At 43.0% G+C, this 24,075-nt stretch overlaps 1 protein-coding gene across 2 annotated transcripts in view; it reads left to right on the forward strand.

The window, feature by feature from the left end:
• Positions 1–24,075, forward strand: part of LOC138676973 (stimulated by retinoic acid gene 6 protein-like) — a 633,869-nt gene that overhangs the window by 475,466 nt on the left and 134,328 nt on the right. For both annotated transcript variants that reach the window (XM_069766703.1, XM_069766713.1), the window contains 5 exons: positions 5,299–5,429; positions 6,536–6,656; positions 9,404–9,449; positions 14,435–14,563; positions 14,721–14,788. In XM_069766703.1, coding sequence (XP_069622804.1) covers positions 5,299–5,429; positions 6,536–6,656; positions 9,404–9,449; positions 14,435–14,563; positions 14,721–14,788 — 495 coding nt within the window. The remainder of the gene's footprint in view (positions 1–5,298; positions 5,430–6,535; positions 6,657–9,403; positions 9,450–14,434; positions 14,564–14,720; positions 14,789–24,075) is intronic.

A 24,075-nucleotide genomic window follows, 5' to 3' on the forward strand; every position in this document is an offset into this window, starting at 1 on the left:
CTCTATACTGGAAAACCTCCAGAGGTGATACCATTTTAAAAACAGCACCCCTCCACATATTGAAAACTACTGTCAGGTAGTTTATTCACCCTTCAGGTGATTTTCAGGAATTAATGTAAAGTGACATGACAGAAATGAAAAAATTTATTTTTACCACCTAAATGTCGCTAACTTCTGAACAGGCCACCGTAGCCAGCAGACTCGAAAGCCGCTATTTGGCCATGATTTGCCATGGCAGACATCAGGACAACACAATCATGATCTCTGGGTGCAGATGGGGTTAAATAGGAAGCCCCCACACTCTGTTAACCATTTATATGATGTAGTCACTTTTGACAGCAGCATCTAAGGGGTTACACAGATATGGATGGTGTCAACGCTGATCGTGGCTAATGCAGCAAGTTGTCAGCTATAATGTACAGCAGACAGCTGCTGGATTGTCACCTGTATGGGGGATGCTATTCTCTTAGATCTCAGGTCAGTAAAAAGACATGGTGGTCATTAAGGGGTGAAACTTTGATCAGTAACAGGTGGATGAGTGACAGGTCTAGGCCTGGTGCTCTGAGAGCCCTGCCAAATTCAGGCAGCACACATGAAGGAGACCCAACTTAAAATCCAAATATTTACAAAAATTAGTTGCAGACACCAGGAAAAGTGGTATCAATTGACCCAAAGTAGAAATTTTATAATGGCACAGAAGCAGTCATGCATGGGCTGTCTATGAGCCAGGATGTGGGCCAGCATTTACAGTTTTGAATTTAAGTTCAAATTAAGAGGTGGGAGAAGACAGGTGCAGGCCTGCTGCACTGGGAGCCCTGATACTTCATGCAGCAGTTCAAGCTGCTTTTCTGCTCAGCCACACTGAGGTGCCACAAACATCAGTTTTTGTAGAAAAATGTAAGGATAGTAACACAGGTAGTTGACTGATCAATTGACCCACAGTAGAAATTTGATAATGTAACAGCAGCAGTCAACCATTGGCCATGCATGAGGTATCTGGGTTTGGGTCAGCATTTAAAGCTTTGAATTTTTAGTTAAGACGAGGTGTGTGAGGAACCGATGTAAGCCTGCTGTGTTGGGAGCCCTGATACGACATACCTCATGCAACAGCTCAAACTGCTTTTTTGTTCAGCCACACTCAGGTGGCACAAATATCTGCTTCGTAGACCACTAACATTAAAAACATTTAAGGAAAGTAACACAGGTAGTTGTCTGAAAGTACAGACCTGCCGGTCTGGGATCCCTACTGCTACAGGCAACACACGTGAAGGAGAACCAACTTGGAGTCGCCACATTTCCAAAAATCATTGCCACACACTACTGAAGTGGCATCATTTTCCCCAGAGTAGAAATAGTATAATGGGGCTCTGTCACCCCTTCCACTACAGGCAACCCACCAGATGGAGACACAACTTGGAGTTTCCACATTTCAAAAACTTGTTTGTAGCATCAGCAGCAGTAGCAACAGCATGCACAGAAGCCATGACAAAGGTGTCACAGACTTCAATAATGTGAGATCAATACAGCACAATGAAAACTACACCATTGTCTAGTCTGCCCAGTCTTCGGCTGGAGTACAAAGGTCTTTGGAGATCCATGACTTGTTCATCTTGATAAAAGTTAGGCTGTCTATACTTTCAGGGGACAGCTGGATGCTCTTATCCATCAGGACACCACCAGCAGTGCTAAAGATATGTTCTGAGAGAACGCTGGCTGCCAGGCATGACAAAACCTCCAAGATGTGACAGACGAGCTAAGGCCACTCTTCCATTTTTGAAGACCAAAATGCAAAATGGTCCAAACCCCCGCCGATTGCATTGATATTGAGATTGAGGTACTCCTGCACCATCCTCTCTAGTCATTCACAACTCTGTTGACACACTTATATCTTACGTGTGCAATCAGTGTTCAAGTATGCGTGATGTTTTGGGGCCCGTGCTGCTACCGGAAACACTCATGTCTGAAAGAGTCCATAGTATAAACTTGATCATTTACCGAGATTTGGCCGAATTTTGCAGATTTTTAGGAAAAATGCTTGGGAATCCGAACACAAATCCGGATGTGCAACGTTCATGCCAAATTTGAGATTGACTAATGTTTCCCAAACAAGTTCGCTCATCTCTAGTCTGGCCAGACCTTCTCTTCCTCACCAGTGAAAGTTTTCTTCCAGGTCCCTGGAGTCGCTGTGCTGCATTGGAGATCATTTTTACTGCTGGAGATTATTATAGGATGTTTTTGGGTGTATGCTTTCCTCATTATTCTACTCCCATTTGATTTGTACATCCCTACCCTTCCCTATGTACCGCTCTACCTTTGGTGAGTGTTTTGTATGTTACCTGCTTTTTGTTACCCCTGTTTGTCTTACGGGTTTATACACTAGCATTTCTGTCCCAGACCTCCTGGAAAGGGGGGAAGGGACAGCTTTTTGGATAACAGGAAAACAGTAAGACACGTGGCCCAAACCTTCTCACCATTGGAGGTCCCTTTGGGAGCAGGGATAGTTAGGGCCCCAGCAGTAAGAACAGTGCAGGGCCCTTTTCCCTATCACGTAGTCAGTGTGACACCTGCACTGACAGTATGTTTGTACACTCAGTTCCTGCAGTGTCAGTGCAGGCATGCTTTCACCCCTAGTCTCCTGTCAGCATTAGCTGCCTACTACTGTGTAATCCTGTTTGCAGTGAGTGACCGATGCAGAAAGGAGAGGTGGATGAGAGCGTACCCACAATTACCCTGCATCTACTCTCAGATTTTGCATTGTTAGTACATGCAAATCTAGTGATTCAGGCAGCGCTCCAAAGTAAGTGCTGTCAATCAACATCAGGCAGGTGCGCAGGATTGTAATTTAGGGAGTGAACAAGTGCTCTAAACACATATGAAGGTATAACTGAAACAAGAGTTGGGGCTAGAGACATCCCAGGGGAGCAGATTAATTGTGTACTGTGTGTAGTATACCCTGATTTGGGTTTAATCACTTTCAACAGGATTACAAAATTGTAGCTCAACCTACTTGGCAGTTTCCATAATTCTGACCATTTCTCACCTCTTCAAAGCAACAGACTATAAAGCAAGCAAATAAAACCAGTGAAAATGTCAACTTTATTAACAAAAAAATAATTTACAGTACATAGCATAGAAAAAAAAAGTTATGGGTCTTAGCATATAGTGACACAAAAACAAATTTAGCATTGCTGTAATTGTACCAGTCAAGAGAATATAAGATATTATGTGTAACGGGGTCTACTGTGCTGTAGTACCTCTTTCAGCACCCCCCGTGTTTCAGGAGGTCCACTCTGCTTTTGCTGGATTCTGAATGAAGAACGCTGGCTGGAATTCCTTGATTACGTAAAAGCTGACTGCTGCTCCACGTATTTCCAGTCTAAAAGAACACACTTTATTCACAGCACACATAATATATAACACAGATACACAGGGCGGCCAATAGAAAAAGCAGGCCAGACATACATTACAATAGCCGCAGGGGCCGGAGCCTGCTGATATTTACTGTGGGAATTACAAAGGTGGGGGAGGTCAGAAGGAGAATATCTTGTCCCCTCTGACCAGGGGCGCAGCCTGTGGACTGATGCATTTCACATGGAACCTATTATACATAATATACACTGCATAATATATTCTTGGTGCTGGGGGTTCTGTAACATTATGTTATTTATGTAGCATTGTGAATGGCACAACATTGAAAACGCTAACAAAAATAAATAAGGGAATTGTTGTTTTATGTGCATGCTGCCCCATAAACAGTTAAGATGAGCTAATTAGCTATAATTATTTATATGGACCCCAAAATGTTGCTATTAATTTTGCTGCAATTGCAGGGGCGGATTGCTGGAATTGCAGGGTTCAATTGCTAGAAGGTTGAGGTGGATTTTTTGAAGCTCTTAAAATGTAGTGGTAGATAACAACCATTCCTTGCAACGCTCTTCTGGAGCGCCCCCAGACACAGGGCCACAGGTTACTCGGTACCGGTCCTTTCTGTCTCAGTTCTGGGGTTGTCACGGTGGCTGGACCCGGTCCGTGACCCTGCTAAGGGGCGTCCAATAAAAGGTGATAGGAGTCTGTCAAGGTTTCGTGACGCCACCTGTGGTGTTCGGTCAGGGTGACCGACGCTGCTGTGGGGTCCGCTGGGGTGATGGAATGGCAGCTAGATGGTATACCTTCCCACAGGTGAAGTATGTCCCCAGGGCTTCCCAGTAGGGTGGATGGAGATGGTGTGAGGTGCAGGCAATAACGAGGACACAGGGTTGCAGTCTTTTTACCTCTTTACTGAAGACTTCAGGATCCTCAATCCAGAGCACAGTTAACAGGGCTGTCTGAGACCGGCCGGTCCGATGGCACATCCAGAGTTCCCTTTGCAGGTGGAAATCATTGCCTACCAATAGCGCCTGTGTGTTGTAGTGCTACCCTGCTGAGCATTCGATATAGTCCTCACAACTTCTGTTCTAGTTCGTTCATTCGTTCGTTCTTTCTAGTTCTTTCTCTTTCTTTCTATTTCGTTCCAGATGTTACTAGTTTCTCATCCCCAGGTATGTTATGGCTAGGACGCACCCATATGACGGGAAGGTTCGGAGCTCTTCCGGGACCCTAGAGACGCCCCTCTCCACGCGTTGCCCCCTATGTCTGCGTAGGAAATTTAAGGTAGACAGCCAACCTATAATTAACTGTCCTGCGGAGTTTGAAGTAAGGCATAGAGTCAGTTACTTCCTCGGTGTTACGGCCACCGGCTACGCGCCTCAGTAGGATGTTGCCGTTCTCGGGGCACGACTTCTACTGGCTCTCCTTTGTGCTTGATCTCGTTTCTCACTGTTCCACAATATCCTTCGCTTCGTGTCTCTTTCTTAGGATACCGCCGCAAGGTAGTGCAGGCGCGGTTCACGTTCTGTTCTGTTCGCTAGGTACCTGCCAGGTTCCCATGCCTGACAGGCACCCTCCTGAATCTTCTCCCTGCAACACCCCCTGCCACGGGATGTTGCCTGAATCCAACCCAGTCAGCTTCTGACTAATTTCCTATCCAACCCCTAGTTTTACCAGTGTGAGGAGTGGCCCAATAAATAAAGCCTTTTTCTCCCCCTAGTAGCCGGAGTGTGAAGTGTAATGTGTGCTGGTAATACCTGGTCAGTAGAATTCCTTCAGTGCCATCAGACGTACCATCACTCCCCTTAGCGGCAGAGTGTCATACTGCAAAGACCAGATCTCTGGGGCGCTGCACTTCCTCATTCACATTTTGCATAACAGAAATACAATTATGAAACATTGATCCCTAACCTATGGCCTTTCTATTGACAGCCCTTTAGATCTCATAGGAACTTTTAAAAACAGATGGACATTTGGCTTTGCATTTGGAGCAATAGCAAATAAAGTTATGTTACTTTTTTCTGAAGAATATTTGCCAGCTGGAGTTCCAACATGGGCTAGAGGTAAATGTATAAAAACTGTCAATGTGTTTCAGGCTTGAAATGAACCCATTTTTTTCTATATAGCCATGTTATTTATAGTCTATGTTGGTTAATTAATGTGAAATATATAATATCCTTGCCAATAGCCAAGGTGAAAAGATAGTGAGTTTTTGGAAGACCAGGCAGTGGTTGGGAGCAGGAGGAGTGGATGGATCAAAGCCACTTAGGTAATTGGTCATATTTCTGATGATGACTTGATTCTCCTGAATTCAATCAGCAAACAGAATTAGAATAAGGCCGGTGTCACACTTGGGAGTTCAATGCGAGAAACTCGCACAAGTCTCTCGCATCAATACCCGACACTGCCGCCGGCACTCGGGACCGGAGCGTGAGGCTGCATAGAAATACATGAAGCCACACACTCCGATCCCGAGTGCCGGTGGCAGTGCTGGGTATTGATGCGAGAGACTCGTGCGAGTTTCTCGCATTGAACTTGCAAGTGTGACACCGGCCTAAGATCAAGTATAATGCTCAGATGGTTGCTCGTGGTCGTGGATAGATCAATTGATACCTTAAAAAAAGCCCTTTGTTTTCCAACACCATGATATAGGTGTAGTTTGCAACTTGATTTCTAGACTCTCTAGTACCACTGATGGCAACAGGCTGCCAAGAAAATTAATGAGAAATGGCTGTATTTTCCCAGGCCAACTACAGGGTCCAGCAATTCCTCACTGTCATTTTAGGCAGCTTTCATCACATCGACACATCTAGACAGATGGTTAAGGGGACAGTTGCTGTACAGAGAACTTTAGGACCTAATAACTGCTGTACATGCTTTGCACCACATTTATTTTTTAGACCGTTTTTATGTTTTTTTCTTGCTTGAAAGGTGGTATAGGCTAAATAGAAAAGTGGCATTGCCTGAAATGCATCATTGTGTGCCAAAATAAAACATAGGTAAGGACTATGCCTGCACAGTTTTGTATTTTTCTTTAAATTTCATGGCGTTTATATTTTATAAAAATACAGAATAGAAAATGAAATTAATTTACTGTAAAATGGAGAAGTATAATACAAAGATTCTTGCACTTTCATTTTTTGAACTTTAGTTTTTACTTCTTTTGTAGCACTTGGACTTTTAGCCGGAGCGATTGAAGTTGGCCTTTCCTATTATCCGATATTTGCCTGTCTCACTACTGATAGCAAACTAATAGGATCTGTAACAGGTTTTCTATACACGCTGACTTGGTGAGTGGGTAGTGAGCATTCACTATAAGCAGATATTGTACACATTAAGGCCAGGGCTACACGGTGACTTTGGCCATGACACCTGCCGTTGCGTGACCAAAGCTTGCTAGGTGTCATTGCTACATTGCAGTGCAATACAAGTAAATGGGGTCAAAATGCAACCCTGAGGGTACTGCTATCCTGAGAAGCAAGTCACATAAAAATATCCAAATCGGTTGGACTTCTTGAGATTTGCTTGTTGCGGTCCTAGTAAACCATTCTCTTGTTTAGCGCTATTATGTAACATCGACATCTAGTGAAGCTTTGTAGCTTGACAGGTGTTGAGGCCAGAGTCCTCTTCTGGCCCTAGCCTACAACAGGAATAAAACATCAGGTTTAAAAACCTGTTATATTTCATTATCAACAGTTTTGCTCAAAAGTTTACATACCCAGGCCGAATTTTTGCATTCTTGGCCTGTTTTCAGAGAATATGAATGATAACACCAAAACCTTTTCTCCACTCATGGCTATTGGTTGGGTGAAGCCATTTATTGTCAAATTACTGAGTTTTCTCTTTTTAAATCATAATGACAACCCAAAACATCAAAATGACTCTGATCAAAAGTTAACATACCCCATTTCTTAATACCGTGTGTTGCTCCCTCTTACATCAATGACAGCTTGAAGTCATTTGTGGTAGTTGTTGATGAGATTCTTTATTTTCTTAGATGGTAATGCTGCCCACTCTTCTAAGCAAAAAGCCTCCAGTTCCTGTAAATTCCTGGGCTGTCTATCATGAACTGCGCGCTTGAGATGTTCCCAGAGTAGCTCAATGATACTGAGGTCACTGAAACTGAAATGGCCATTCCAGAACCTTCACTTTGTTGTGCTGTAGCCAATGACAGGTCAACTTGGCCTTGTGTTTTGGATCATTGTCATGTTGGAACTCCCACGTACGTCCCATGCGCAGCTTCCAGGCTTATGAGTGCAAATTTGCAACCAGTATTTGCTGATAACGTGCTACATCCATCTTTCCTTCAACTTTGACCAAGCTTCCTGTGCCCTTGTAGCTCACACTACACAAAACATCAGTGATCCACCTCCATACTTTACAGTAGGAATGGTGTTCCTTTCCTCATAGGCCTTGTTGACCTCTCTCTAAATGTAACGTTTATCATTGTGGCCAAAAAGTTCAATTTTGGCCTCATCACTCCAAATTATCTTGTTCCAGAAGTTTTATGGCTTGTCTCTGTGCTGTTTTGCGTATTGTAGGCGAGATACTTTGTGAGATTTGCACAGTAATGGCTTTCTTCTGACGACTCGACCATGCAGCCCATTTTTTTTTCAAGTGACTCCTTATTGTGCTTCTTGAAACAGCCACAATGCTAATTTTCAGAGAGTCCTGTGTTTCAGCTGATGTTATTTGTGGGTTTTTCTTTGCATCCGAACAATTTTCCTGGCAGCTGTGGATGACATTTTTGTTTGTATACCTGACTGTGGTTTTGTTTGTACAGTGTCCCTGATTTTCCATTTGTTAATCACCGTTTGAGCGCTGCTGATTGGCATTATCCATTCCTTGGATATCTTTTCCCGTAGATCCATTGACAATTCTTTTGCTTTCCCCATGACTCACAATCCAGAAACGTCAGTGGATGGATGAAAGATGCAACAGTCTGTCTGAATCCCAGAAACTCACTCAGCTTTTATGCACACACACTGATTACAAGCAAACATGTCACAACTGAGGATGTTACCTTTAGTAGACCCATTTGTGTCAACTTCTGTACATGTTATCAGGTCAAAATCACCAGGGTATGTGAACTTTTGATCATGGTCATTTGGATGTTTTGGGTTGTTATTATAATTTAAAAAGAGAAAACACAGTAGTTCAACAATAAAGATATGGTGCGAGATAGCACTCACTAGCGGGTTAGGGTATACTTGCATGGCAGCGATAAAACAGACGACAAGTCTGTCTTTCCTTAAAAGTTTGTGTGGGTTTATTACTCCATAAAACCCAGCAGCACAAACACAAAATAAACAGCCTTCAGATCCGGCAAAACAGAACAACAGTGTACATAACAGGGCTCTTCTCCATCAGGCCTGTGGCCACACACACTCGGTTAGAGTAAAGTTACCAGGCTGGGTCTGAGCCAAACACACACAGTTCCCCAGGCTCTGGGTTACCTGCTTAACAGTTGCTCCTCAAGTTTTCCCTGCCTGGCTTCATATAGGTTCTGTTGGCAGCCTGCTCCTTTCTCACATATGGGCATCCTCCCCATGTGCTGCAAACAGGCAGCATATAGGGCCTTCCTGACACCACAGGAGCACACCCCTTGGGAGGTGTGTGATTAACCAGTCCCACCCATTACTTCTGGTTAACCCTAAATCCAACCCTTTACTAAGGCTTGTGGGACTACAACCCAGCAACCTGTCCTGGGTTCAGAGCACAACAGACTTCTGTCTGTGCGACACACACCTATTCCTGCGAATACCACTAACTGGTACATCACAATGGCGTCACCCAACCATTAACCATGAGTGGAGAAAAAGTTTTAGTGTTGTCATTCATATTCTCTGGAAAAAGGACAAGAAAGCAAAAATTCTGCCGGGGTATGCAACATTTTTAGCACAACTGTATATTGTGACCACAGAAATCCTCACTTGTATGCAGGGGTTCTCAGTAGCAAAGAACCAGTCTAACATATGGCACACTATTCAATGGTGGATTATTGATTTCTGTACTGATTTTATATATATTTTTTTAGGTTTCTAGTAACAATCATTGACATTGTTTCGTGCCCGCATGGAAATGTAAGTTTTAATAATGTATTACTAATACTGTTTCTCAGTTACAAGATAATCACTTGAATGTGAATGTAAAGTAAGACAAACTAATATAAAATGCATTATGGAACTACAATGAAAACTCCATCATATCTCACAAGTAACATTACTAATGCCCAAAGTCACTCAAACCCTAAAATAAGAGTTTAACACTAGTGTTGAGCGATACCGTCCGATACTTGAAAGTATCGGTATCGGATAGTATCGGCCGATACCCGAAAAATATCGGATATCGCCGATACCGATATCCGATACCAATACAAGTCAATGGGACATCAAGTATCGGAATGTATCCTCATGGATCCCAGGGTCTGAAGGAGAGGAAACTCTCCTTCAGGCCCTGGGATCCATATTAAAGTGTAAAATAAAGAATTAAAATAAAAAATATTGTTATATTCACCTCTCCGGCGGCCCCTGGACATCAGCGGGAGGATCCGGCGTCCGGCACGGCTTCTTTCTTCAAAATGCGCGCCTTCAGGACCTGTGGAATGACGTCCCGGCTTCTGATTGGTCGCGTGCCGCCCATGTGACCGCCACGCGACCAATCAGAAGCCGCGACGTCATTCCTCAGGTCCTAGAAGGCGCTCATTCTAGGACTTTAGCTGAGGAATGACGTCGCGGCTTCTGATTGGTCGCGTGGCGGTCACATGGGCGGCACGCGACCAATCAGAAGCCGGGACGTCATTCCACAGGTCCTGAAGGCGCGCATTTTGAAGAAAGAAGCCGTGCCGGACGCCGGATCCTCCCGCTGATGTCCAGGGGCCGCCGGAGAGGTGAATATAACAATATTTTTTATTTTAATTCTTTATTTTACACTTCCGATACCGATACCCGATATCACAAAAATATCGGATCTCGGTATCGGAATTCCGATACCGCAAGTATCGGCCGATACCCGATACTTGCGGTATCGGAATGCTCAACACTATTTAACACTCTTACCCCCGAAGGTGGTTTGCACGTTAATGGCCAGGCCAATTTTTACAATTCTGACCACTGTTCCTTTATGAGGTAATAACTTTGGAACGCTTCAACATATTCCACTGATTCTGAGGTTATTTTTTTCGTGACATATTGTGATTAATGTTAGTGGTAAAATTTATTCGGTATGACTTGCATTTATTTTTGAAAAAAGCAAAAATTTGGCGAAAATTTAGAAAATTTGAATTTTTGAGAAACGTCACACAAAATACTTAATAAGGAACATTTCCCCCATGTCTACTTTACATAAGCACAATTTTAAAACCAATATCTTTTTTTGTTGGGAAGTTATATGGGTTGAAAGTTGACCAGCGATTTTTCATTTTTCCAACAAAAGTTATAAAATTATTTTTAGGGGCTACATCACATTTGAAGTCACTTTGAGGGGCCTATATAACAGAAAATACCCAAAAGTGACACCATTCTAAAAACTGCACCCCTCAAGGTACTCAAAACCACTTTCAAGAAGTTTATTAACCCTTCAGGTGCTTCACAGGAATTTTTGGAATGTGGAAAGAAAAAATTAGCATTTTTTTTACAAACAATTTACATTAGATCTAAAAAAAAATTATTTTGACAAAGGTAATGAGAAAAAATTGACCCAAAATTTGTTATGTAATTTCTCAGGGAGTAAACCACTGTTTTGGCAGCTTGTTTTTTGCAGGAAAAGATTATGTTTTCAGCGGTACCATGTTTATTTATATCCGTCTTTTGAATCTCATTTTATTCCGTTGTTTGTGCATATGGCACTTCCACAAAGGCAATATATAACTTCAAGAGGAGGGAAAGCTTATGCCAAACATACAGAAAAATCTTTATTAACATGAATGTACGATATAATATAGATAAAAGATTCACATAGCTATACAAAGGGGGTAGACAATACAGAGAATGCTGCACGCATGAGGTGCATACCATAGTCTTATTCAGGTTAAATATCCAATAGTAAGGCATTTATCAATGATTATTAGTATAGTATAGTATGTGATAATAGGGAAAGTAGACTACTATAGGCAGCAAATACAAGTTTATATATACATGTAAAGGTCTAAGTACCTTTCTAAAACAAAATAGAGATGCAAATAAGATGCAAAAAGATGTTAATAATTGATGCCAAAAAGCACTATACTATAGAGTCAGGCCTAACATTGAACATGGTCATTGGAGATAACGAGATGGTCTAAAGTGCAGATAATACAACACTAAAGGTACCTTCACACTCAGCGACGCTGCAGCGATACCGACAACGATGTCGATCGCTGCAGCGTCGCTGTTTGGTCGCTGGAGAGCTGTCACACAGACAGCTCTCCAGCGACCAACGATCCCGAGGTCCCCGGGTAACCAGGGTAAACATCGGGTTACTAAGCGCAGGGCCGCGCTTAGTAACCCGATGTTTACCCTGGTTACCAGCGTAAAAGTAAAAAAAACAAACACTACATACTTACCTACCGCTGTCTGTCCCCGGTGCTCTGCTTCTCTGCACTCCTCCTGCACTGGCTGTGAGCACAGCGGCCGGAAAGCAGAGCGGTGACATCACCGCTCTGCTTTCTGGCTGACCGACGCTCACAGCCAGTGCAGGAGGAGTGCAGAGAAGCACAGCGCCGGGGACAGACAGCGGTAGGTAAGTATGTAGTGTTTGTTTTTTTTACTTTTACGCTGGTAACCAGGGTAAACATCGGGTTACTAAGCGCGGCCCTGCGCTTAGTAACCCGATGTTTACCCTGGTTACCAGTGATGACATCGCTGGATCGGTGTCACACACGCCGATCCAGCGATGTCAGCGGGAGATCCAGCGACGAAATAAAGTTCTGGACTTTCCTCAGCGACCAACGATCTCCCAGCAGGGGCCTGATCGTTGGTCGCTGTCACACAGAACGATTTCCTTAATGATATCGTTGCTATGTCACAAAAAGCAACGATATCGTTAACGATATCGTTATGTGTGACGGTACCTTAAGATCAATAAGTCTTGTTGGACAGAATCCCATAAATACAGAACATAGTGCATATATATGTAAGGCAAAGTAAAGGAATCATTAACCCAACAAGTGCTGTTAGAGAGGTGGCAAATGAAAGAGAGATCAAAAATAAAGAAAAGAACATCAACCATAAGAAATAAGAAGTAGAAAAATCAACAAATGTGGGTGTTTAATGGAAGTAAAATATGCACACACATTCACTCTTAGAATTGCATGAATATAATCCTTATACATTGTTTTGCCTTGCATTTATTAATATTGCTTGAACTCTATTTTTATAGTCCCAGGTTAATATACACTGCTCAAAAAAATAAAGCTAACACTTAAACAACAGAATATAACTCCAAGTAATTCAAACTTCTGTGAAATCAAACTGTCCACTTGGGAAGCAACACTGTTTGCCAATCAATTTCACATGCTGTTGTGCAAATGGAATAGACAACAGATGGAAATTATTGGCAATTATCAAGACACACTCAATAATGGCGTTGTTCTGCAGGTGGGGACCACAGACCACATCTCAGTACCAATGCTTTCTGGCTGATGATTTGGTCACTTTTGAATGTTGGTTGTGCTTTCACACTCGTGGTAGCATGAGACAGACTCTAGAACCCACACAAGTGGCTCAGGTAGGGCAGCTCATCCAGGATGGCACATCAATGTGAGCTGTGGCAAGAAGGTTTGCTGTGTCTCTCAGCCTAGTGTCTAGAGGCTGGAGGCGCTACCAGGAGACAGGCCAGTACACCAGGAGACATGGAGGGGGCCATAGGAGGGCAGCGTCCCAGCAGCAGGACCACTACCTCAGCCTTTGTGCAAGAAGGAACGGGAGGAGCACTGCCAGAGCCCTCCAAAATGACCTCCAGCAGGCCACAAATGTGCATTTGTCTGCACAAACTGTTAGAAACCGACTCCATGAGGATGGTCTGAGTGCCGGAAGTCCAGAGATGGGGGTTGTTCTCACAGCTCAACACCGTGCAGGACGCTTGTCATTTGCCACAGAACACCAGGATTGGTAAATTCACCACTGGCGCCCTGTGCTCTTCACAGATGAAAGCAGGTTCACACTGAGCACATGTGACAGAGTCTGGAGACGCGGTGGAGAGAGATCTGCTGCCTGCAACATCCTTCAGCATGACCAGTTTGGCAGTGGGTCAGTAATGGTGTGGGGTGGCATTTTTTTGGAGGGCCGCACAGCCCTCCATGTGCTCGCCAGAGGTAGCCTGCCTGCCATTAGGTACCGAAATGTGATCCTCAGACCCCTTGTGAGACCATATGCAAATGCAGGACAATGCCAGACACCATGTTCCTTGAGTGTGTCAGCAGTTCCTGCAAGATGAAAGCATTGAAGCTATGGACTGGCCCGCCCGTTCCCCAGACCTGAATCCGATTGAACAAAACTGGGACGTCACGTCTCGCACCATCCACCAACGTCATGTTGCACCACAGACTGTCCAGGGGTTAGCGGATGCTTTAGTCCAGGTCTCGAAGGAGGTCCCTCAGGAGACCATCTGCCGCCTCATCAGGAGCATGCCCAGGCATTGTAGGTAGGTCATACAGGCACATGGAGGCCACATACACTACTGAGCATCATTTCCTTGTCTTGAGGCATTTCCACTGAAGTTGGATCAGCCTGTAACTTCATTTTCAACTTTGATTTTGAGCACCATTCCAACTCCAGACATCCGTGGGATATTAGTTGTGATTTACATTGATAATTTTTAGGTTTTATTGTTCTCAACACATTCCACTATGTAATGAATAAGATTTACAACTGGAATATTTCATTCAGTGATATCTAGGATGTGGGATTTTAGTGTTCCCTTTATTGTTTTGAGCAGTGTATGATAGAATATTTGTTGCCCATGCACTAATTCATTTTAGATAAAACAAATATCTATTATTTGTATACATGTTTGTGCTACATATTATGCATAATAATGGCACATTAGCTATGAAAAATCTTTAAAAATATGATATTTATTTGTTTTACAGACCCTTGGTAATTTTGAAAAGGTTATTTATGAATGGCCATCACTGTTGTGTTTAGTCTTCCTGATGGGGCGTTTTATACATATATTTATCAAATACATCAGAATATACATGGGAGCTGACATTCGATATGTAAGTATAGGGCTGACTCCCCATAGCCAATCCTACCAATGGATCCAAAAGATCGATTACGATTTTGTAAATTTCCTTTGATAATAGTGAAAAGTATATTTTTTTATCAACTTTCTTATATTCAAAATATATTTTATAATTTGGTTCATCTTATTAGGATGAAAAATGTTTCTTACCAATACATCAGGCTGAACATGTCAAGAGACTCTTCCAAAAACCTGTTCAGTAAGTTTCATTCATTATAAAATGTAACATTATATATTATTAAAGATAGTTATTATTATTAGTATTACTTAAAATACAATACTAGATAAATATGTAATTACGTTGTAGAAAAAATACTGGTGAATGTTATATTTTCCCTATGAATAAATAGACACAGAGGCAATCAGCCATTTTGTCAAAGTGAATGTCCCTGTGGTGGGCCACTGGGGAGGCACCAGATGTTGCAGAAGGGCCAGCTTGGGCATGTAGTCCCACTGGCAGCAGATAATGATGTCATGGTAGCTGAAGTGGGTCGCTGGACCCCTGTCATGATCCATTTTTTGGATTTGTGGCAGCTCTGGTTCCACTCAGTTTAAAACTTTTTTATTTTTGGACTATCGGGGTAAATATCAGTTCTTTCCCCCCGCTGTCAATCTGGTGTTACTGCAGTGCTGCAGGGTCAGCTGATGCAGGTGGTAACCACTCCCACTATCCTTTAACCCCTTTACCCCCAAGGGTGGCTTGCACGTTAATGACCAGGCCAATTTTTACAATTCTGCCCACTGTCCCTTTATGAGGTTATAACTCTGGAACGCGTCAACGTATCCCAGTGATTCTGACATTGTTTTCTCGGGACATATTGTACTTCATGATATTGGTAAAAATTATTTGATAGATCCTGCGTTTGTTTGTAAAAAAAATGGAAATTTGGCGAAAAGTATGAAAATTTCGCAATTTTCCAACTTTGAATTTTTATGCAATTAAATCACAGAGATATGTCACACAAAATACTTAATAAGTAACATTTCCCACATGTCTACTTTACATCAGCACAATTGTGGAACCAAAATTTTTTTTTTGTAAGGGAGTTATAAGGGTTAAAAGTTGACCAGCAGGGTTCTATATGATAGAAAATACCCAAGTGTGATACCATTCTAAAAACTGCACCCCTCAAGGTGCTCAAAACCATATTCAAGAAGTTTATTAACCCTTCTGGTGCTTCACAGGAATTTTTGGAATGTTTAAATAAAAATGAACATTTAACTTTTTTTCACAAAAAATTTACTTCAGCTCCAATTTGTTTTATTTTACCAAGGGTAACAGGAGAAAATGGACCCCAAAAGTTGTTGTACAATTTGTCTTGAGTACACGGATACCCCATATGTGGGGGTAAACCACTGTTTGGGCGCATGACAGAGCTCGGAAGCGAAGGAGCGCCGTTTGACTTTTCAATGCAAAATTGACAGGAATTGAGATGGGACGCCATGTTGCGTTTGGAGAGCCACTGATGTGCCTAAACATTGAAACCCCCCACAAGTGACACCATTTTGGAAAGTAAACCCCCTAAGGAATTTATCTAGATGTGTTTTGAGGGTGGAACCACTGTTTGGCCGCATAGGAGGGCTCGGAAGGGAAGGAGCGCCATTTGGAATGCAGACTTAGATGGAATGGTCTGCAGGTGTCACATTGCGTTTGCAGAGCCCCTAATGTACCTAAACAGTAGAAACCCCCCACAAGTGACACCATTTTGGAAAGTAGACCCCCTAAGGAACTAATCTAGATGTGTGGTGAGTGCTTTGACCCACCAAGAGCTTCACAGAAGTTTATAATGCAGAGCCGTAAAAATAAAACAAAAATTTTTTCCCACAAAAATTATTTTTTAGCCCCCAGTTTTGTATTTTCCCGAGGGTAACAGGAGAAATTGGACCCCAAAATTTGTTGTCCAATTTGTCCTGAGTGCGCTGATACTCCATATGTGGGGGGAACCACTGTTTGGGCGCATGGGAGAGCTCGGAAGGGAAGGAGCTCCATTTGGAATGCAGACTTAGATGGAATGGTCTGCAGGTGTCACATTGCATTTGCAGAGCCCCTAATGTACCTAAACAGTAGAAACCCCCCACAAGTGACACCATTTTGGAAACTAGACCCCCTAAGGAACTCATCTAGATGTGTTGTGAGAGCTTTGAACCCCCAAGTGTTTCACTACAGTTTATAACGCAGAGCCGTGAAAATAAAAAATCCTTTTTTTCCCACAAAAATTATTTTTTAGCCCCCAGTTTTGTATTTTCCCAAGGGTAACAGGAGAAATTGGACCCCAAAAGTTGTTGTCCTATTTGTCCTGAGTACGCTGATACCCCATATGTTGGGGTACACCCCTGTTTGGGCACACGGGAGTGCTCGGAAGGGAAGGATCACTGTTTTACTTTTTCAACGCAGAATTGGCTGGAATTGAGATCGGACGCCATGTCGCGTTTGGAGAGCCCCTGATGTGCCTAAACAGTGGAAACCCCTCAATTATAACTGAAACCCTAACCCTAATCCCAACAGTAACCCTAACCACACCTTTAACCCTGACACACTCCTAACCCTAATCCCAACTGTAAATGTAATCTAAAACCTAACCGTAACTTTAGCCCCAACCCTAACTTTAGCCCCAACCCTAACTGTAACCCCAACCCTAACCCTAACCCTAGCCCTAACCCTAGCCCTAGCCCTAACCCTAGCCCTAACTCTAGCCTTAGCCCTAACCCTAGCCCTAACCCTAACCCTAACCCTAATGGGAAAATGGAAATAAATACATTTTTTTATTTTTCCCTAACTAAGGGGGTGATGAAGGGGGGTTTGATTTACTTTTATAGCGGGTTTTTTAGTGGATTTTTATGATTGGCAGCCGTCACACACTGAAAGACGCTTTTTATTGCAAAAAATATTTTTTGCGTTACTACATTTTGAGAGCTATAATTTTTCCATATTTTGGTCCACAGAGTCATGCGAGGTCTTTTTTGCGGGACGAGTTGACGTTTTTATTGGTAACATTTTCTGGCACGTGACATTTTTTGATCGCTTTTTATTACGATTTTTGTGAGGCAGAATGACCAAAAACCAGCTATTCATGAATTTCTTTTGGGGGAGGCGTTTATACCATTCCGCGTTTGGTAAAATTGATAAAGCAGTTTTATTCTTCAGGTCAATACGATTACAGCGATACCTCATTTATATAATTTTTTTATGTTTTGCCTCTTTTATACGATATAAACTATTTTATAGAAAAAATAATTAGTTTTGCATTGCTTTATTCTCAGGACTATAACTTTTTTATTTTTTTGCTGATGATGCTGTATGGTGGCTCGTTTTTTGTGGGACAAGATGACGTTTTCAGCGGTACCGTGGTTATTTATATCTGTCTTTTTGATCGCGTGTTATTCCACTTCTTGTTCGGCAGTATGATAATAAAGCGTTGTATTTTGCCTCATTTATTTTTTTTCTTACGGTGTTTACTAAAGGGGTTAACTAGTGGGCCAGTTTTATAGGTGGGGTCGTTACGGACGCGGCAATACTAAATATGTGTACTTTTATTGTTTTTTTTATTATTTAGATAAAGAAATGTATTTATGGAAATAATATTTTTTTTTCTTTTCATTATTTAGGAATTTTTTTTTTTTTTTTTTTTTTACACATTTGGAAAAAAAAATTTTTACTTTTTTACTTTGTCCCAGGGGGGGACATCACAGATCGGTGATCTGACAGTTTGCACAGCACTCTGTCAGATCACCGATCTGACATGCAGCACTGCAGGCTTCACAGTGCCTGCTCTGAGCAGACTCTGTGAAGCCACCTCCCTCCCTGCAGGACCCGGATGCCGTGGCCATCTTGGATCTGGGGCCTGCAGCGAGGAAGGAGGTAGGAGACCCTCACAGCAACGCGATCACATCGCGTTGCTGCGGGGGGCTCAGGGAAGCCCGCAGGGAGCCCCCTCCCTGCGCGATGCTTCCCTGTACCGCCGGCACATCGCGATCATGTTTGATCGCGGTGTGCCGGGGGTTAATGTGCCGGGGGCGGTCCGTGACCGCTCCTGGCACATAGTGCCAGATGTCAGCTGCGATAGGCAGCTGACACCCAGCCGCGATCGGCGGCGCTCCCCCCGTGAGCGCTGCCGATCGCATATGACGTACTATCCTGTCGAGGGTCAGATAGGCCCAGGGCACCTCGACGGGATAGTACGTCTAAGGTCAGAAAGGGGTTAAGGTTTCACCTGATGCATCAGCTGACTGTTTGTGATACATTTTATTTCTGGAGACCAGCCTAGCAGGAGCAGCTCTCTGGTGTCAGCCACATCTGGTGATTGGAATCCAGTTGCTGTTGTTATCTGCGTTGTGGACCTTAGCAGCAGTGTTCATAAGCTAAGTGTGGTGTTTTTTCCCCTTGTCGCTTTGGTGTTTGTCACTTCACCCTGTGTGTATTATTTGCAGTGGTGACGCTAGTGCTCCTTGCCGGCCAGTGCATCAGCCAGGGCAGTAATAGGTGAATACTAGAGATGAGGTATCCTGACGGCAGTGTGGGGGAAGGACCCACATAGGGCGTTAGGTGAGTGCAGGGACAGGCTCAGGTTTAAGCTCAGGTGGTGACCATCCCCCATTCCCTACAGGTAGGGCCTTCCTCTCACCTTTTCTATCCCGTTGTTTGTGAGTTGTGTCGTTCGTTGCCCGACCACCCATTGAGTCAGATCATTCTGTGAAAACCCCAACAATTGCCAAAAATTGTCAATACTGGGAGGTGGCACTTGTGGATGGTATAGGACCCCCCCACGGGGGGCACTCCTGTAGCGTTGGTGTTTGAGTACAGGTTTTTGGAGCGCCCATGGTGTTTGTACAGTTTCAAGCAGCCAGACATGCAGGTGAACTTGTAAAACATAACAATTTTAATGAAAGAGGTCACGGGGTACAGTCTCTTTCTTAAAGGCAAAGTTCACAGTATATTGTGCATGTGAAAGTAATAATTCTTTACTCAGGAAACAAGCGAGGTTATGGCCTCTCAGAGTGTCTGAAGCAGAGTTCTCTTCACTTGCTATTAGAGGAAGTGCTATGCGTAGTCCAAGAAATATTACACTGATGGAGGGACCTTCTTAGATTGGCTCTCTGTGGAAACACACTAAAGTGTGGAAGAACTCACAGTTTTGAGCCTGTCGTTTCCTTTCATAGGGGATAGATTAAGTAAAGTCAGTGGCATGGCAGCCACGTGGATCTGGTACTGGCTAGAAGCAAACAGGATAACCAGCATGCAGGAGAGCATATGTGCAGCATTATCTCTCCTGAGTGGAAGACGTCACTCCTTTGTGGAGATTATGTGGACAAAAGATGTCCCCTCAGCATGGACTCACATGGAAAACTATGATGGGAGCACCAGTGTTTGCTCCCTCAGGCAGCTTGAAACTCCCAGAACTGGAATTTACCTCAGGAAGTGTGAGAGCCCTGAGCTGGGATGCTTCTGGAACGCCCGCCAGGGCCTTGGGGTACTTGGTACCGGGTCCAGTACTTAAAGGGGATGTCATGGTGGCGGTGACCCGGTTCGTGGCCCTGAGCGTCCAATTAAAAGGGGCTGTCCTTAAAGGGGTTTTGTGAATAAAGTTGGTTTGTGATGCCACCTGTGGTTCTCGGTCAGGGATGACCGACACTGCTTAAAGGGGTCCTCTGGGGTGATATTATGGCAGCAATGATGGTATGACTTCCCACAGGTGAAGCTGGGTCCCCAGGGTTCCTGGTGTGGTGGGGACATCTGATAGATGGTATAGAAAGAAATGGAGGACACAGGGTTGCAGTCTCTTTACCTTTTTACCGAAGGTTCAGGCAGCCACAGTCCAGGGTACCGAATCACAGGTGTTGATGCTTGGAAGCGAATCCAGAATCCCTCTTATTAAGTGGAGTCATAAGCCTTCCCTCTAGCGCGGTGGTGTAGTCCCTAGGCTCACATAAGATCGTCATGTGTTCTCTCTGTCCCCCTTTAGGTAGGAAAATACCTGTATGACAGGTAACTCAAGCCTTTTTACAGGATCTCTATTACGGCCCGGGCTCTATTGTATTACTGTGTCTTCAGGTGTGTGGTAGACAGGTAACTTGCAATCAGCTGTTCCGCTGGTTTCTGCTGAGAGATGTAGAATACTGCACAACCTCAGTCTTCCAGCTACCGGTTTCATGCGCTCAGTAGGGCGGCAGCTCAGTCGCAGCTAACCCCCCCTAGGTCTTCACTTAACCTGTGCTTTGTTTCTCCTTCACGCTCTCTACAATCTGTCCTTTCTCTTTCTTTCCAGGCGTTGCAGCATTTTCTCGTGGCTGCATGGTCCCTCTGCTTCCTTCTCCTCTGTCTCTCTGACAGGAACTGACTCTGCTTTGCCCCTCTGACAGACTAACTTTCCCTCCAGACCAGAATATATATATAGGGGAGCCACCCACAAGCTGGATCAGCACTCCCCCTTCTTGCCTGGAGTGTGAACATGTTGCATGCTTGTGAATACCTGATAAAAGGAATCCTTCTCTGCTTCCAAGCATGACTTCACCCTCCCCGTGAAGAAAGCAATTCCACTGTAACAACCACGAACCTGGGGTGTTACACTCCCTCCCCCCCCCCCCCCGCCCTAGTTAAATCCAGTACTCCCGGACTGGGAAAACAAAAACAACAGCAAATTGGTTAGATATACAAAAATTTAAAGAATGCATGTAAACAGGTTATGAAAACTTTAGCTTCCCCTTTCGGGAGGTAATTAGCTTTAAACGTTACAAAACTTTAATATAAAGTAGGAATAACTTTATCAAAAATAGAACTTCCTTATGACACTAAATATTACATACTAAATACCAAACCTTAACTATGAAATGGCGATTACCCTTTAAGGGTATACTATCTTTACTAACACTTTTTATGCTAAAGTGCAAAACATCATAATATTATCTATGCATATTTATAACCATCTGACATTTAAACTATTAGTCATTTAACGATCTTTTACTGGCTAACTTCTCTCGGCAATATTTAACACCATCCCTTTAATGCAGTGCAATAAGGTCAGCATTCTCTATACTGAGGTAGTGCAAGTAATATTCAAGTCAATTAACATTATAACAGCAGCAACGATGTGGGGACCCGTCATAAACACCCAACGTAGGGCGGGCTACAAAGCATCACATCCTGACCTTGTCTTCAGCCACGCCAGACAGTTTTTCTTCAGATGACCACCAATACGTCTTTTAACTGACCTGAGATATTATAGAATAGCCTCCCTATACAGGTAACAATCCAGTAGCTGTCGGCTGTGCACTATAGCTGACAACTTTCTGCATCAGCCACGATCAGTGTTTGCACCGTCCAAATCTGTTTAACCCCTTAGATGCTGCTGTAAATAGTGACTACATCATTATATATGGTTAACAGAGTGTGGGGGCTTCCTCTTTATCCAAATTGGTGCCCTCAGATAATGATTTTGTGATCCTGATGTTTGCCGTGGCAATTCATGACCAAAAAGCAGCATTAGCATCTGATGGCTGTTGTAACCTGTTCAGAAGTTAGAGGCATTTAGGTGGTAAAAATACACATTTTCATTTCTGTCATACCACTTTGCATTAATTCCTGTAAATCACCTGAAGGGTTAATAAACTACCTGACAGCAGTTTTAGATATGTCAGGGAGTGCTGTTTTTAAAACGGTATCACGTTTGGGGGTTTCCCAATACATGAGACCCCTAAAGTCACTTCAAACATGGATAAGTCCCTAAAAAAATAAATTTTGTAAATTTCCGTGAAAAAATGAAAATTGCTGCTACATTTTTAAACCTCCAAAAATGCTAACAAAATAAAATAACATTTTACAAATGGTGCGGATGTAAAGCTGACATGTGGGAAATGTTATTTATTCATGGTTTGCTGTGGTATGACCATTTGGATTAAAGGGATAATCATTAAAATTTTGAAAATTGCAAATTTTTTTACATTTTTCTCAAATTTTTGATATTTTTTATAAACAAACACAAAACATATTGACCTAAATTTACCATTATCATAACGTATAATGTGTCAGGAAAAAACAATCTCAAAATCACTGGGATTTGTTGAAGCGTTCCAGAGTTATTACCACATAAAGTGACACTGGTCAGATTTCAAAAATTTGGCTCTGTCACTAAGGGGTTAAGGTAAAATAACTTTTAAGGCAAATATTAATAAACAGTTTCTTTAACGGCTCCATGTAAAACCAGTAGAAAGCACCTAAAGAGGTGCCAACTACGCTGTGTTCCAAAGTATTATGCAAATTGGATTTAAGTTTCATACAGATTTAATTTTTTTGTTTTTAAAATAAACTCGTGGATGTTATTGTGCGTCAGGGGTCAATGGATCACTGAAATCAATCTTAAACACACGTGATAATTAGTTTTCCAGGTGATTCTAATTAAAGGAAAACTACTTAAAAATGATGTTCCACATTATTAAGCAGGCTACAGTTTTTAAGTAACATGGGAAAGAAAAAGATCTCTCTGCTGCTGAAAAGCATCAACTAGTGCAATGCCTTGGTCAAGGGATGAAAATACTAGATATTTCCCGAAAACTTAACCGTGATCATTGTACTGTTAAGAGATTTGTGGCTGAATCTGAGCACAGACGTGTTTGTGCTGATAAAGGCAGAATGAGGAAGGTTTCTGCCAGGCAAGTTCATTGGATTAAGAGAGCAGCTGCTAAAAAGCCATTACAAACCAGCAAACAGATATTTGAAGATGCTGCTGCCTCTGACGTCCCTCGAATCTCAAGGTGTAGGATCCTTCAAAGGCTTGCTTCGGTTCATAAGCCTACTATTCGGCCACCCCTAAACACTGTTCACAAGCAGAAATGGTTGCAGTGGGCCCAGACATACATGAAGACTAATTTTCAAACAGTCTTGTTTACTGATGAGTGTCGAGCAACCCTGGATGGTCCAGATGGATAAAGTAGTGGATGGCTAGTGGATGGCCACCATGTCCCAACAAGACTGCGACGTCAGCAAGGAGGTGGAGGAGTCATGATTTTGGGCCGGAATCATGGGGCAATAGCTGGTAGGGCCCTTTAAGGTTCCTGAAGGTGTGAAAATGACCTCTGCAAAGTATGTAGAGTTTCTGACTGACAGCTTTCTTCCATGGTCTAAAAAGCAGAAACGTGCCTTCAGGAGCAAAATCATCTTCATGTATGACAATGCACCATCTCATGCTGCAAAGAATACCTCTGAGTCATTGGCTGCTATGGGCATAAAAGGAGATAAACTCATGGTGTGGCCACCATCTTCCCCTGACCACAACCCTATAGAGAACCTTTGGACTATCATCCAGCACAAAATCTATGATGGTGGGAGGCAGCTCACATCAAAAAAGCAGCTCTGGGAGGCTATTCTGACTTCATGCAAAGAAATACAAGCAGAAACTATCCAAAAACTCACAATTTCAGTGGATGCAAGAATTGTGAAGGTGATATCAAAGAAGGGTTCCTATGTTAACATGTTACTTGGCCTGTTAGGATGTT

The sequence above is a fragment of the Ranitomeya imitator genome, chromosome 1 (assembly GCF_032444005.1).
Source record: "Ranitomeya imitator isolate aRanImi1 chromosome 1, aRanImi1.pri, whole genome shotgun sequence".
NCBI lineage: Eukaryota > Metazoa > Chordata > Amphibia > Anura > Dendrobatidae > Ranitomeya > Ranitomeya imitator.